Below are 15,163 nucleotides of genomic sequence, written 5' to 3' on the forward strand. Positions count from 1 at the left end.
CATGAGTTGATAACTCTTGAATACTGTCTGTATTTGTAGTTTAAACTTTATAAAACATCCAGGGCAGGCATGGTGGCTCACGTCCATAAATCCCAATACTCTGGGAGGCCAAGGCAGGAGGATTACTTGAGCCCACGAGTTCAAGACCAGCCTGGGCAACATAGTGAGACCCCATCTCTGTAATAATTTCTTTTAAAATTAGCCTGACATGGTGGTGCACACCTGTAGTCCCAGCTACTTGGGAGGCTGAGGTGCGTGGGTCACTTGACCCCAGGAGGTTGAGAGGTCAAGGCTACTGTGGACCATGATTGCACCACTGCACTCCAGCCTGGCGAGAAAACAAGAACCTGTCTCAAAAAAAAAAAAAAAAAAAAAAAAAAAAAAAAAGTCTAAAAAACCAAAAATTAAAAGGCTAAATGCCTCTTGCTGAACTTCAGATTCTGTTCATGTTATTGCTTGCCAAGTAACAAATGTACTCATTCATTCAATCTAGTATTCTTTTGAGGTTTGGCTTTTAAGATGCTTACATAAAACAAAGCAAATGTTAAATACTGTGTTTCAAAATGTGCCTTTTGCGCATATTTATTAAACAGAAATGACAGGAACAAATGTTTTAATGAAATGGATTTAAATTCCTTTTTTTTTTCGCTTTCTCTAAACTATAGCTTTAATATTATAAAACTACTGAAAAACTAATTTTATATTTCTTTGAACTGATGAATGTGATAAACTGAATAATGGTCCCCAAAGATACCTCATCCTAATCCCTGGAACCTTGTGAGTTTTGTCTTATATGGAAAAGGGACTTTGCAGATATGATTAAGTTAAGGACCTTGAAATACAGAGATAGCTTGTATTATCCAAGTAGGCCCTAAATGTAATTATAAATGTTCTTACAAAAGTGAGTCAGTGGGAGATCTGACTCTAGAAGAGAAAAAGGATATGATGTGACAGAAGCAGAGATGGGAGTACTGTGGCCACAAGCCAAGGAAAGCAGGCAGTCTTAGGAAGTGGAAGAATAAGAAACAGATTCTCCCCTAAAGCTTCCAGAATGAACCAGCCCTACTGACACCTTGATTTTATCCCTGTAAGACTCATGTTAGACTTCTGACACCTAGAACTATAAGAGAAAAAGTCTGTGTTGTCTTAAGCCATGAGCCTCATGGGCTTTGTGATAATTTGTTACAATGTCAACAGGAAATAGCATGAGACACTCTTAATGAGAAACCACATATTATAAAAACTCATATTCAACATTTTTTTTTTTTTTTTGAGAAAAGATTTCACTCTGTTGCCCAGACTAGAGTACAGCTATATGATCATGGCTCATTGCAGCCTCTAGCTCTTGGTCTCAAACAATCCTCCTGCCTCAGCCTCCCAAGTAGCTGAGACAACAAGCATATGCCAGCTTGCCTGGCTGAGTTTTAACTTTTTTGTAGAGATGGAGTTTCACTTTGTTGCCTAGGCTGGTCTCAAACTTCCAGCCTCAAGTGATCTTCCTGCCTTGGCCTCCCGAAGTGTTAGAATTAGAGGCGTGTGCCACCAGTCCTGACCTTCATATCCAACTTGAAAGAACAAATACTAACTAGTTTGATAAAATAAAACAACACAGCTATCATTAGCTGTATAAAATAAGTATAACAATTCATCAAACTGGTATAAATGAGTATGAGGAACAGACATCTAACTACATGCAAGTAATTCCTTAACTATTTCAGAACAAATTTCTCACAACTGAGGATATATGATACTTTAATATCTTCATTATTACAAACATATCAATTTTCAGGAATAGTGAAAAGTTTACTAAATGACATTCATAGGGTTTTATTCTGTTCTACAGTTTCAGTGATACATGCCTCTTGAGATTTAACCAATCTGGTAAATAAGTATTTGCTTTACATGAACTGGAGAACACTTAACATGAAAAGCAGGCTGGGCATAGTGGCTCATGCCTGTAATCCCAACACTTTGGGAGGGTAAGGTGGGAAGACTGCTTGAGCTCAGGAGTTTGAGACCAGCCTGGGCAACAAAGTAAGACTCCCATCTCTATTAAAAAATCAAAAAATTAACTGGGCATGGTGGCATGTGCCTGTGGTCCCTGCAACATGGGAGGCTGAGGCAGGAGGACCACTTGAGCCCAGGAAGTCAAGGCTGTAGTGAATCGTCGATTGCACCACTGCACTCCAGCTTGAGTGACAGAGTGAGATCTGTCACAAAACAAAAACAAAAACAAAAAAAACACCCAACAACAAAAAACAAAAAGCCATGAGGAACGATTAAACATGAAGTAATTGAAAGGACACAATCAGATTTTAAAGTGTGTTACTTTTTGGTTGTTTACCTAAAAAAAAATTATATGCTGCAGTGTATAATAATTTTTATTCTGCTATCATATAACTATTGATAATTTAAAAAATTTATCTGGAAGAAATTACATTTCAGAATTAAGTAGCTTTGTTACATTCATTATAAGACAAATGATAAATTTAATTTACAAATAAAACAATTTTAAATTTCTAAACAATTCAAGAGGCTTTTGCTAACTGACATATAACCTATTTACAAGATAACTTACATGATTCTCAAGAATTGTGACAAGCAATTATGCCTATAGAAATAAGATGCTACTCCTTCCAAATATTAAATCCTAATATCCTAGTTCCCCCTAAATTTTTCTTCTTAAAATGCATTCCTTCCACCATTAAATCTCTGTATTATTTGCAAGAGAAGATTTTAAATTGCGAAATCTATCTTCCTATGACAGATAGTGGCAGAAAGGCAGAAGGTGCCAACTAAAGGCCCTTACAAATAAGCAATCCATCTGCAGCACAATTTAGATGGTTTTTCCTTTGTAAATTAAGCAATTCAAAGTATTTTGTTCTCTATCAAATTTTTAAAAATCAGACTAGAAACGTTTCTGTTTCTAGGACCCACCTGGCTGCCCTTATAAAAATCTCTCAAAACAAGTTTTAGGGGATATCATCACTTGAAAATGAAGTTACCAATAATGAGTTCTATCTATTTGATGGATATGTACTAAGTCTAAATAGTCTCATAAGGACCCTGCTCCATATATGTAGCTCCTTATTAAATACTATTTGATAATGCAAAGAAAAACAGAATGGAATTATTTTATTTCTTCAAATTGTTGAAAACAGTTGAGCAGAGCTGAAGTCTTTGGATCCCAGGAAAAAATGTAAAATACTACTAACTTTACGTCATATCCCATTTTGGCAAATGTCCAGTATCTAATAGCATTCCCATACAACTATGGGAATGAACGAATTATTTGGGAAATGAACAAATTATAAAACAACTAGAGCAAACTCTCAATTCTCCTCAGCATTGTGGTACCTTATCAGCTTTCAAATGTGATAGTTACTCTCTAGTGTGAGGATTTAAAGTAGATATTTAAATGTTTAAGCATTTCTCAATTCTCAGAGCATTAGAGTATACTTGAGTTCTCTAAGTAAAATAAAAGTTAGATAGCACTGTATAGTAAAGTAGGAAAGGCCAAGTACGATTATTATGATCTCCTCTTTAAAGTAAGACTCAAAGAGGTTAATTGTTCAAGGTCACTCAGCTTATGAGTGAGAATTCAAACCCTATTTTTCTGACTTTCCATGATCATTATCATTAACATGTTAAATAAGGAAGCCAAGAATCACAAGTGCTGATTAAATGCTTTCCATATGCCTTCATTAATTAAAAACACAACAAAACAACAACTTTAAGGACAGTATCTGTATGTTTGGCCTAATCAACAAGGACAATAACCATGACCACCTTTTGATATTAATTAGATTTCAGATATGAGGAAAAATATATCTGTCCATAGAGCAGAGAACCAAGGGATCAAAACTAAGTAAGATTTCCCAGGAAAAAAACTAGAGCCGGGGTACATCTACTTAGTCATGACTAGTTTTAGTTCTCAGTCTTATACTTTACTTCTGCAATGTTCCTTTTGGAAACAAAAGGAACTATTTTTTTTCTGATTTATTCTCTACTAATTTTCAGATCTGTATCTGTGTCCCAGGCAACTCTCCTAGACATCTCCATTTGGATCCGGTAAATGTCATAAATACAACAGCTCCAATACTTTCTTTTCCCCATATGAATGTCCTTCTCTATCTGAAAGACAACCATGACCCTCCTAGCTACTTAAGCAAAAAATCTTCAAGTCATTTCTGACTCTTCCTTCTCAAAATTTCTAACTGGTCATCTACTCCTATTGATTCAAGTAGGTCTCCATGACCCTGGTTCACCCATCATTATTTCCTACATAAGCCCCTTAAATAATCCTGTTTCTAGTCTTTCCCCTTTCCAACTTGTTCTCCATGCTGCTGCTAGACTTAAATTTCTAAACCAGATTGCATTATGTCCAATTTCTGCTTGAAGGACTTTAAAAGCTTAACTGCCTTAGGATCAATTTCAAATTCCTCAAAATGGCACATAAAGCCCTTCACAATTTGGGTTCAACTTCCCTAACTCCTTCACCGTTTCATCTCCATGCAACTCATCTCCTGTATCCATACATGCCTATGGCATATTCCTGAAATATTCCTTGTAGTTTAGCAACATATGACTCATTTAGCTGGCTTTTTCTCTTTGTGAAACAATGAAATTCGCAATTCCCTCAAGACTCAGGTTGAATGTTCTTTTCTTTGCAAAGGCTTTCTTTATTCAGAACATACAGAATTAATAATCTCCTACTTTTTTTCAGCAACTATAATCCTTTCATTTTAGTATTCCTGGCATTTAGCAAAATACCTGACACAAGAATTTATTAGTCTGCTAAATGAGTGCAAGCGAGTTTCTATTTGAAGGCTAGTATCATTACTTTGGCACAGCACCTGTACTTCCTGCTATACCAGAATATTCCCCATAAAGATAAAGAAAAACTTCTGGATTGAAAGCAGAGAGGGGAATGGGGAAGAAGGGAAATGTAGAACGGAAGTTCAGTGGAAAAGAGAAAACTTGTATGTAGTTTTCTGCAATTAGTGCAGGTGAGACAGAATACTGCAATAATAAACTATTCAGATGAATGGAAGAGGTAAGTTTACCATGTCTTGATTTGGAAAAAAAAAGAGAGAGAGAAAGAAAAATGGAATATGGCCGGGCGTGGTGGTTCATGCCTGTAATCTCAGCACTTTGGGAGGCCGAGGCAGGTGGATCACCTGAGGTCAGGAGTTCGAGACCAGACTGGCTAACATGGCGAAACCCTGTCTCTACTAAAATTACAAAAATTAGCTGGGCATGGTGGCGGAGGTTGCAGTGGGCCGAGATTGTGCCACTGCACTCCAGCCTGTGTGATGGAGTGAGACTCTGTCTCAAAAAAAAAAAAAAAAAAAAGGAATATAAAGGCAATTAGTAAACTTTACAAATATTATCGCCCAACAGAGTATAGAGTTATTAATGTTTCCTTCCAAAATACAAATTTCATCTTACCCCTTAAGACTTATATACTCCTGACCTCACGTATCCACTCGCCTTGGCTCCCAAAGTGCTGGGATTACAGAGGTGAACTACCTCGCCCGGCCAGATTTAAGTATTTAAAATGAAATCGGAAATTATTTCTCTCGTTTAGGTTCTTTAAATTTGAAATTTGATGTAAGCTGATTTAACCTCTTACATTACTTACATTTTGTTCTGCCTTTGATATATACAGATGTTTAGTTTCTAAATTTCTTTGATTTCATATGTTCTGTTCTAATATTTAGAACCATTTCTAGTTATTACATTTATTCTATTTCACAAGGATCAGAAGAGTTCATGTGAAATTAACATAAGGGATCAGAAAAAAATGAAGGAAAATACATTACCTACTGCATTTTGGCTAATTCAGTATGTTTAAACATTCAGTGTAAGAGAAAATTAAAACTTTTTCAGTAGTTAGGATGTGAACATCACTGCTATGTTTTTTTTTTGTGGCAATTAAATTTTATTTTGAATTTGGAAATTAGAACAGACTGGAATGCTGAATTCTATTATAGGACAGCATGAATGAACTTGAAAATAAATCTATTCTTACCAGCAAAGGAAATAATGAGAGAACTACATAACTCTCGAGTTTATTTAAAATCCATAAGCTAGGCCAGGCGCGGTGGCTCATGCCTGCAATCCCAGCACTTTGGGAGACCGAGGAGGGTGGATCACCTGAGGTCAGGAGTTCAAGACCAGCCTGACCAACATAGTGAAACCCCATCTCTACTAAAAATACAAAAGTTAGCCGGGCATGGTGGCGCATGCCTGTAGTTTCAGCTACATGGGAGGCTGAGGCAAGGGAATTGTTTGAACTTGGGAGGTGGAGGTTGCACATCACTGCTATGTTAACAAAATTGCACTCACTATTACCTTGGCAAATGTTGACCCACGTCCTTCTGATTCAATTGTAATGGTTTTTGTACGACGTAGTAAAATCTGATCGATATCCTCTTCACAGAATTTAGAGCCTTCATCTTCTTCCTCCATAATAGCACCATAAGCACCTCTTCGAAGCAGATCTTCTATTTCCTTTTTGGAAAGCTGCTGAATCTAAGGAGAAATTAACTTCCATAAAAATAGTTTTTTTTAAAGTTCATAAAGTGAGAAAGTATCCCTAAAGGATGTCAAAGAACACAAGAGGCATGCTTAAACTGCATTTGGGTTTGCGATGCGCATAAGAGAGAATTCACAGAAATAATATATTGAAGTTGTTGACTCTTCTTTGCTCTGTTAAAATAAGAATTACCCATCTGCCTAGAATGGCTTTGGTTAAAACAAGGCCTAAGGGTTGGGTAACATCTTTCAAGGTTCTTTTCTTTATTTTTTATTATTTTTTTCTTTTTAAGACAGGGTCTTGCTCTGTTATCCATGCTAGAGTGCAGTGGTGTAAACACAGCTCACTGCAGCCTTGACTTTCTGGGCTCAAGCGAGTCTCCTGCCTCAGCTTCCCAAGTGGTGTGGACCACAGGCATGCACCATTATGCCCAGCTAATTTTTATTTTATAGAGACAGGGTCTTGCCATGTTGCCCAGGCTTGTCTCAAACTCCTAGGCTCAAGCAATCCTCCTACGTCAGCCTCCCAAAGTGCTGAGATTACAGGTGTGAGCCACGTGCCCAACCCAGTACTAGGATCCTATTGCTGATAGATATTAGGCAAGAACCTTGAGGGAAAAAAAAGCCAAAATGTCACCATTTATAACAAAACAAAGCCAATGCTAGCAGATTGACACTAAAAAAAGAATTTGAAAACTGTTTATATAAACACAAATTCTATCTTGCTATGCCATCATACAAATGTCCTAAAAAGAGAGCAAAGAATTTCTATCTTGAAAATACATTTAGAATTCATAAGCTCTGGAGCTACACAGAAAGAAAAGGATTCAAATGTATTAACTAAACATAGCTCTGTCCTGAAAATGTTCCCCTGCAGAAAACAAATGTGTTTAGTATTCTGCATGGACCAAAACTAAATGACACACTACTGGAGGTAAAATTAAATGCAAAAACATACAAAAATCTCAAGTGAAAAAGAAACTATACATACACCACCAACATTATTTTCTCTTCCACTCATGCTCTGTAACACAGCTTTATCTAGGCCCAGTTTCAAACTGGCTCGGTCAAACATCTCTCTCTCATACGAGTTACGAGTTACCAGTCTGTAGACTTTAACTGCTTTGTTCTGACCAATTCTGTGGCAACGAGCTTGGGCCTATAAAAATGAAAAGTTACATATTTAATTATTTTCTCAAAAGGCACTTAATAGTAAACTATATGTATGGCATATAAATATATGTAAGAATTCTTAGACCATTTTTATTGAATTAGATATAACCTTTTTCGAGAAATTAAGGGAGAGCTTACCACAATGAGAAATAATCCCACAATCAGGAATAAGTTAAAATTTGGTTTACAAGCTTAAATATTAAAGAATATAAATTCACAAAGAACTATTTTGTTTGTTTGTTTTTTGAGACGGAGTCTTGCTCTGTCACCCCAGCTGGAGTGCAGTGGTGGGATCTTGGCTCACTGCAACTTCCGCCTCCTGGGTTCAAGTGATTTTCCTGCCTCGACCTCCTGAGTAGCTGGGATTACAAGCGCCTGCCACCACACTCGAGTAATTTTTGTATTTTTAGTAGAGACGGGGTTTCACCATGTTGGCCAGGCTGGTCTCAAACTCCTGACCTCAAGTGATCCACTCGCCTCAACCTCCCAAAGTGCTGGGATTACAGGTGTGAGCCACTGCGCCCCGCCTTATTATGTTTTAACGGAAGTGTAGTCAATATACTTTTAGGCAGGGACACAAAACCTATGAACAGATTTTATAGTTGATGGCAACTCAAGTTTTTTGTTGTTGTTTTAGACATGGGGACTTGCTGTGTTGCCCAATCGAACTCCTGGGCTCAAGAGATCCTATCACTTTGGCCCCTCAAAGTACTGGGATTACAGGTGTGAGCTACCACTTAAGTTTTAAAGTCTAACCCTAAATTTCTAAATTTTTTTCAATTACATTATCGACAATCTTTTCAATATATTTTATTTAAGCTGGGTACTTTTTCCCATAAGTTATTGGGGTACAGGTGGTATTTGGTTACATAAATTCTTTAGTAGTAATTTGTGAGATTTTGGTGCAACCATCACCTGAGCAGTATACACTGCACTATATTTGCAGTATTTTATCCCTCGCCCACCTCCCACTCTTCTCCCGGAGTCCCCAAAGTCCATCATACCATTCTTATGCCTTTGTTTCCTCACAGCTTAGCTCCCACTTATAAGTGAGAACACATGATGTTTGGTTTTCCATTCCTGAGTTACTTCACTTGGAATAATAGTCTCCAATATCATCCAGGTCACTGCAAATGCTGTTAATTCATTGTTTTTTATGGCTGTGCAGTATCCTATCATACATATATATACACACACACACACACACACACACACATATACACACCACACACGCACATATACACACCACAGTTTCTTTATCCACTCATTGATTGATGGGCATTTGGGTTGGTTCCACAATTTTGCTGTTGTGAATTGTGCCACTATAAACATTTGTGTCCAAGTATCTTTTTTGAATAATGACTTATTTTCCTCTTAGTAGATACCCAGTAGTGAGATTGCTGGATCAAACAGTAGTTCTACTTTTAGTTCTTTAAGGAATCTCCATACTGTTTTCCATAGTGGCTGTACTAGTTTATATTCCCACTAGAAGTGTAGACGTGTTCCCTGTTCACTGCATCCACACCAACATCTACTGTTTTTTGATTTTTTGATTATGGCCATTCTTGCAGGAGTAAGTAAGGTGGTATCGCAACGTGGTTTTGATTTGTATTTCCCTGATCATTAGTGATGTTGACCATCTTTTCACGTTTGTTGGTCATTTGTATATCTTCTTTTGATAATTGTCTGTTCATGTCCTTAGCCCACTTTGTGATGGAATTTTTTTTTTTTCCTGATTTGAGTTTGTTGTGTAGATTCTGGATATTAGTCCTTGGTCAGAAGTACAGATTGTGAAGATTTTCTCCCACTCTGTGGGTTGTCTGTACTCTGCTGTCTGTTTTTGCCATGCAAAAGCTCTTTAGTTTAATTAAGTCCCAGCTATTTATCTTTGTTTTTACTGCAATTGCTTTTGGGTCCTTAGTCATGAAATCCTTGCCTAAGCCAATGTCTAGAAGGGTTTTTCCAATGTTATTTTCTAGAATTTTTATAGTTTCAGGTCTTAGGTTTAAGACCTTAATGCATCTTGAGTTGATTTTTGTATAAGGTGAAAGAAGAGGATCCAGTTTCATTCTCTAACATGTGGCTTGCCAATTATCCCAGCACCATTTGTTGAATAAGGTGTCCTTTCCCCACTTTAGGATTTTGTTTGCTTTGTCAAAGATCAGTTGGCTGTAAGTATGTGGGTTTATTTCTGGGTTCTCTATTCTGTTCCATTGGTCTATGTGTCTATTTTTATACCAGTACCATGCTGTTTTGATGACTATGGCCTTATAGTATAGCTTGAAGTCAGGTAGTGTGATGCCTTCAGATTTGTTCTTTTGGCTTAGTCTTGCTTTGGCTATGCGGGGTCTTTTTTGGTTCTATATGAATTTTAGAATTGTATTTTCTAAATCTATGAAGAATGATGGTGGTATTCTGATGGGGATTGCATGGAATTTATAGATTGCTTTTGGCAGTATGGTCATTTTCACAATATTAATTCTTCCCATCCATGAACACGGGATGTGTTTCCACTTGTTTGTGTCATCTATGATTTCTTTCTAAGCTGGGTCATATTTTGGGGAAAAAAAAACCACCCAAGGTAAATAACTCTGGATATCTAAATTTTATTTAAATGAAGGACATACTAATTAATATGCATACATGTTAAAAGTGGAGACATCAGAGATCACATAAGGGCTTCATATTTTATCTTGAGTTCTGACTAAACTTAAACTTTGTATGATAAATCTTGACTCCAAATATTCTACAGAATCTAGTTTTTCTCCCAAATTATTAATCACCTTTCCATTATCTTCACACAAATTAAATCATAAAATGTGGCTTTAAAATATACAGGGGGCACTAATGTTTTGCCCTTTGTTGACACTTTTATTCTATCCACATCCATTTTGTGCCATTTGGAACCCAGGACTGTAAATGGGCAACTTTGCTCTAGGCGTAGGGGAAGTACAAGAGGCCAAATAGTATCTTAGTCTGTAAAGACTGGATCTACATTAGCAGTCAAATAGGAAAAAATAAGTGAGAGGGAGAAGTTGGGAGATTCAGGACAGTTTTCCCACTTTCTCTTCAGGTTCTATAAAGTGACTTTTTTATTTTAAATTAACTTTTAGAACACCCATTATGGGCAGTTATAAGTACAAACACGCATTTCAAAGGCAAACAATTATGATTTTGGTTTAACGTAGGAATTGGGAAACTACAGCCTGTGGACCAAATCTGGCCTGCCAACTAAGAATGGCTTTTTTACCTTTTTAAAGGATTATGACAAACAAACAAGAATGTGTGACAGAGATCTTATGTGGCACACAAAGTTTGAAATATTTACTAATTGAGCCTTCCACAGAAAGAGCTGGTCTCTGGCTTATTAATTTTGGGTAATCTTTTGATATTTTAATGTAGATTACATATAGTTATATAAATGAGCAATTTAAAATATGTTTTAAGCTAGGTATATTCTCAATAACCATTTATTATATTTGTTTTTATGCTTATTTAAAAATATAATATGGCTGGTCTGAAGGTAGTTATTTAATGGGTTGTTCACAGTTACAGATTGAACTCTACTTTTCCCCTTCTCATGACTACACTTGACTAGTTTTATAAAAAAAAAAAGTACTAATATGAATTGCAATGCAATTAAGACTATGATGAATAATAAAATAATTTCTCTTATATTTTGTTCTCTTCTCATATCCTTCTGCAAATTTAGACTCTCTTTGATCACTGTAATTAATATTCCTATATTTCTATGTAGTTCAAGTACAGTCATTACTGATATGTGTGCCTTCGTTTTCTAAAGTATTTTATAAAAAAAGCATACTATATTATGATTACAAGATAAAATCAGAATAAGCCAGTACTTATTTTTAAGGATTAAAATTCTGAAATTTTAATTTTATTACAAATAAATTATTCTTAAAGCTTAGGTCTCTTTCAAATTTACATAATATTCTTTAAACTATAAAAATATCAGGCCAGGCGTGATGATGCATGCCTGTAAACCCAGTACTTTTGGAGGCCAAGATGGGAGGAATGCTTGAGTCCTGGGGTTCAAGACCAGCCCGCGCAACATAGTGAGACCTCATATCTAAACAAACAAACAAAAATTACTGTACTCAAATAGGTATAACTTTTTATAAGCTAGTAAGACATATTTTATAAATTAGTGAGACATATAAAAAAGTAAAAATTTTTTGTCATTATAGTTTTTATCATAACAATTAAAATAATTTCACCTATTTTATTTGGCACAGATATTTCATAAAGAAACATACATTAGTTTGTCCGGATAAAAATAAAAGATGTGGATTACCAAAAACAGTTACACAATTTTACTTTTTTAAAAAATGCATTTTTTGTTAGCCAAGGAAATTATTTACCTGAAGATCATTTTGAGGATTCCAATCAGAATCAAAAATTATACATGTATCAGCTGCAGTTAAGTTGATGCCCAACCCACCAGCTCGGGTACACAGGAGAAAAACAAATCTATCTGAATCAGGTTTACTAAATCTATCTATAGCAGCTTGCCGAAGATTTCCTCTGACTCTGCCATCAATTCGCTCATATAAATATCTACGGAATGAAATGGAATAAATTTACATAAATAAGTATAATAAAATTGAAGACATATTCTATCAAATGTAAAGTCAGTTTTCCTGCAGCATTATGTTTTCTCTAAAATTAAGAAGCAATATCATCTCAAGTGGTTTCTGTGACTTTATACTTTTTGGTGTTGGTGTTAAGGAGAAAACAAAAACTAATATAAAGATACAAAACCTCTGAATTCCTGGATGTATAGGTAAAAGAACGCTACAATAAATTTTATTTCAGAAGTTAGAATAACAAAAGGCAGTCTATAAAAACTGCTTTGCTGATCTCATCATAATATATTACTTTTTTGCAAGAAATAAAGACTTTCACAAAAACGTTATACAAGAAGGCTATGAATGTTTCTTTTGTCCTTAATCCATGTTGCTCTCGACTGACATACTTGCTTCTATATTGCAATCTATTAAGAACACACTGGAATGCTGTTGAATTCTTTATAGTCATTACTGCAAAGTGATTATCTTTTAACTTCCTTTATCCTTCCCCATTTAACATATACAAAACTCAAAAACTGCAAGACATCAAATAAAAATAAAATACATAAAAATTTAGGAGCTTGGACTCTAAGTGGTATACGTATGACATCTGACACACTTCTACATATGATTTACTAGAGTTTTAGCAGTCTCTCCGCGGTTATCTCTGGTACCTGCAAAACGGAGACTTCTAATAATGTTTGTTATGACAATAAAGAAACTGAATTTTCCATGAAATTTATTACAATAGAAATTTATAAGTAGTTTTATCTGTATGAAGTTCTCCATGTAAGGAGATTAAAAAAATATAAGAATTACTATTTTTGGGAACAGTGCAACTTAATGTTCAGATCACATGATATAAAATTGAGAATAATATACATTTTAAAATGAGGCTAAAGAGTAGGACACTGACAATAAAAATGGAACTAGAAATAAAAATGAAAAATAAAAATGAACTACATAATCTCTAATAATATAAATCAGTATAGACCTTTACTTATCTATATGGGTTAAAATCTATTGAATTAAAATCTGCAAGCCAGGTGTGGTGGCTCATGCCTATAATCCTAGCACTTTGGGAGGCTGAGGTGGAAGAACTGCTTGAGCCCAGGAGTTTGAGACCGGCTTCGGCAACATAGTGAGACCCTGTCTCTACCAAAAATAAATTAGCTGGGTGTGGTAGTGCATGCTTGTAGTCCCAGCTTCCTGGGAGGCTGAGGTGGGAGGATTGCTTGAGCTTAGGAGTTCGAGGTTGCAATGAGCTTATGATCACACCACTGCACAACATCCTGGGCAACAGAGTGAGACCTTGTCTTGAAAAAAAAAAAAACAACAAAAACAACAACAACAAAAAAAAACCAACAAAACAAAAACAAAACAAAAAATCTACAGCTGAAATTTCTGATTCTCTTTTACATTAATATGTTACTATCAGATGGAATCCTAATGGTCTGATAAAATATCCAATGATAATTAGCCTATTATAGCCTAAATACTGATTGGACAACCTTTTTTTTTTTGAGACGGAGTTTTGCTCTGTCGCCCAGGCTGGAGTGCAGCAGCGTGATCTTGGCTCACTGCAAGCTCCGCCTCCCAGGTTCATGCCATTCTCCTGCCTCAGCCTCCCAAGTAGCTGGGACTACAGGTGCCTGCCACCATGCCCGGCTAATTTTTTGTATTTTTTTTTTTTTTTTTTAGTAGAGACGGGGGTTTCACTGTGTAAGCCAGGATGGTCTTGATCTCCCGACCTCGTGATCTGCCTGCCTCAGGCTCCCAAAGTGCTGGGATTACAGATGTGAGCCACCGTGCCCGGCCTGATTAGACAATATTTGCCTGGCCTGATTAGACAATATTTAACACTATCTTATTGTGATGTACCAATAAACAAAACCAAACAGAAAACCCACATTGAAACAAATCAGAAAACATTAAAGCATGAACAAATTTTATATAGTATATAATAATAATAAAAGTCCCACAACTTAAGGCTGTAATTATAACAATGAAATAGATTCAAAGGTTCTTGAATCACTTTTTTCAATTTTGAAGATGACTGTTGTAAATATATATCTATTTAAAGTTTCATCCACAGGTTTATTCATCAAGTAAAATGTACATTTTTAAACCCATTCCTGGGTCAACAAATATTTATTTGCAAGCTTAATTGGACTCCTCAGGCACATCTAATATTGCAACATATGCAGGTTAGGAAAATATAACACATAATCCTAAACAATCTTATAAATTTGAATGCATTATTCTAATCTAGGTAAAGAGAAAGATATGAGTAAAGTTCATTTACATTACAGTACTGCACAAATCTTAATAGCATATACTTAGCATAATTCATAGTATAATTCAATATGCTTTACCTTTTATGTATGAGATAGTCCTCCAGGATGTCAAGGCAGCGAACCATCTGAGAGAAGATGAGCACTTTATGACCTCCGGCTTTCATTTTGGGAAGCAATTTATCAATAAGGACCAATTTACCAGCAGACTGGATCATTGCTTGAAGATGAAAATCAGAAGCAGCTGGATTATAAGTATCTCTAAATTCTCCAAGTATTTTCTCCTCAGCACCTGTCAAAGAAATAGAAGATAACAGCAATGCGCAAATGCAGGAAATTCCCAACTGCTTTCCTTTTAATCAAAATTAGTGCTCCTGTGTGCTTCTGTAACATGATTTTCTAATGGCATGTACATTGCTTTTATTAGAATTATTTACGCTTGTTGCTGAACCTTCACCAATACCAGACTGTAATTCCATCGAGGACATAGACAATGTCTTAAACATCTTTTTATCTCCTCAGATACCTGGCATAATGCCTTTTATAAATTCATGTTTGCCAAATGTT

General features: G+C 35.7%; 1 protein-coding gene across 14 annotated transcripts in view; it reads right to left on the minus strand.

Moving 5' to 3' along the window:
- CHD9 (chromodomain helicase DNA binding protein 9) overlaps positions 1-15,163 on the minus strand; it is a 277,990-nt gene that overhangs the window by 67,188 nt on the left and 195,639 nt on the right. For all 14 annotated transcript variants that reach the window (XR_004026514.1, XM_030797120.1, XM_030797100.1 and 11 more), the window contains 4 exons: positions 14,678-14,888; positions 12,096-12,291; positions 7,532-7,699; positions 6,358-6,537 (listed from right to left, as the gene is read on the minus strand). Coding sequence is in view for 13 of the 14 variants with exons in the window: in XM_030797120.1 (XP_030652980.1) it covers positions 6,358-6,537; positions 7,532-7,699; positions 12,096-12,291; positions 14,678-14,888 (755 nt within the window). In the remaining variant the exon portion in view is untranslated. The remainder of the gene's footprint in view (positions 1-6,357; positions 6,538-7,531; positions 7,700-12,095; positions 12,292-14,677; positions 14,889-15,163) is intronic.

This window comes from Nomascus leucogenys, chromosome 2 (genome assembly GCF_006542625.1).
Source record: "Nomascus leucogenys isolate Asia chromosome 2, Asia_NLE_v1, whole genome shotgun sequence".
NCBI classification, from domain to species: Eukaryota; Metazoa; Chordata; class Mammalia; order Primates; family Hylobatidae; genus Nomascus; species Nomascus leucogenys.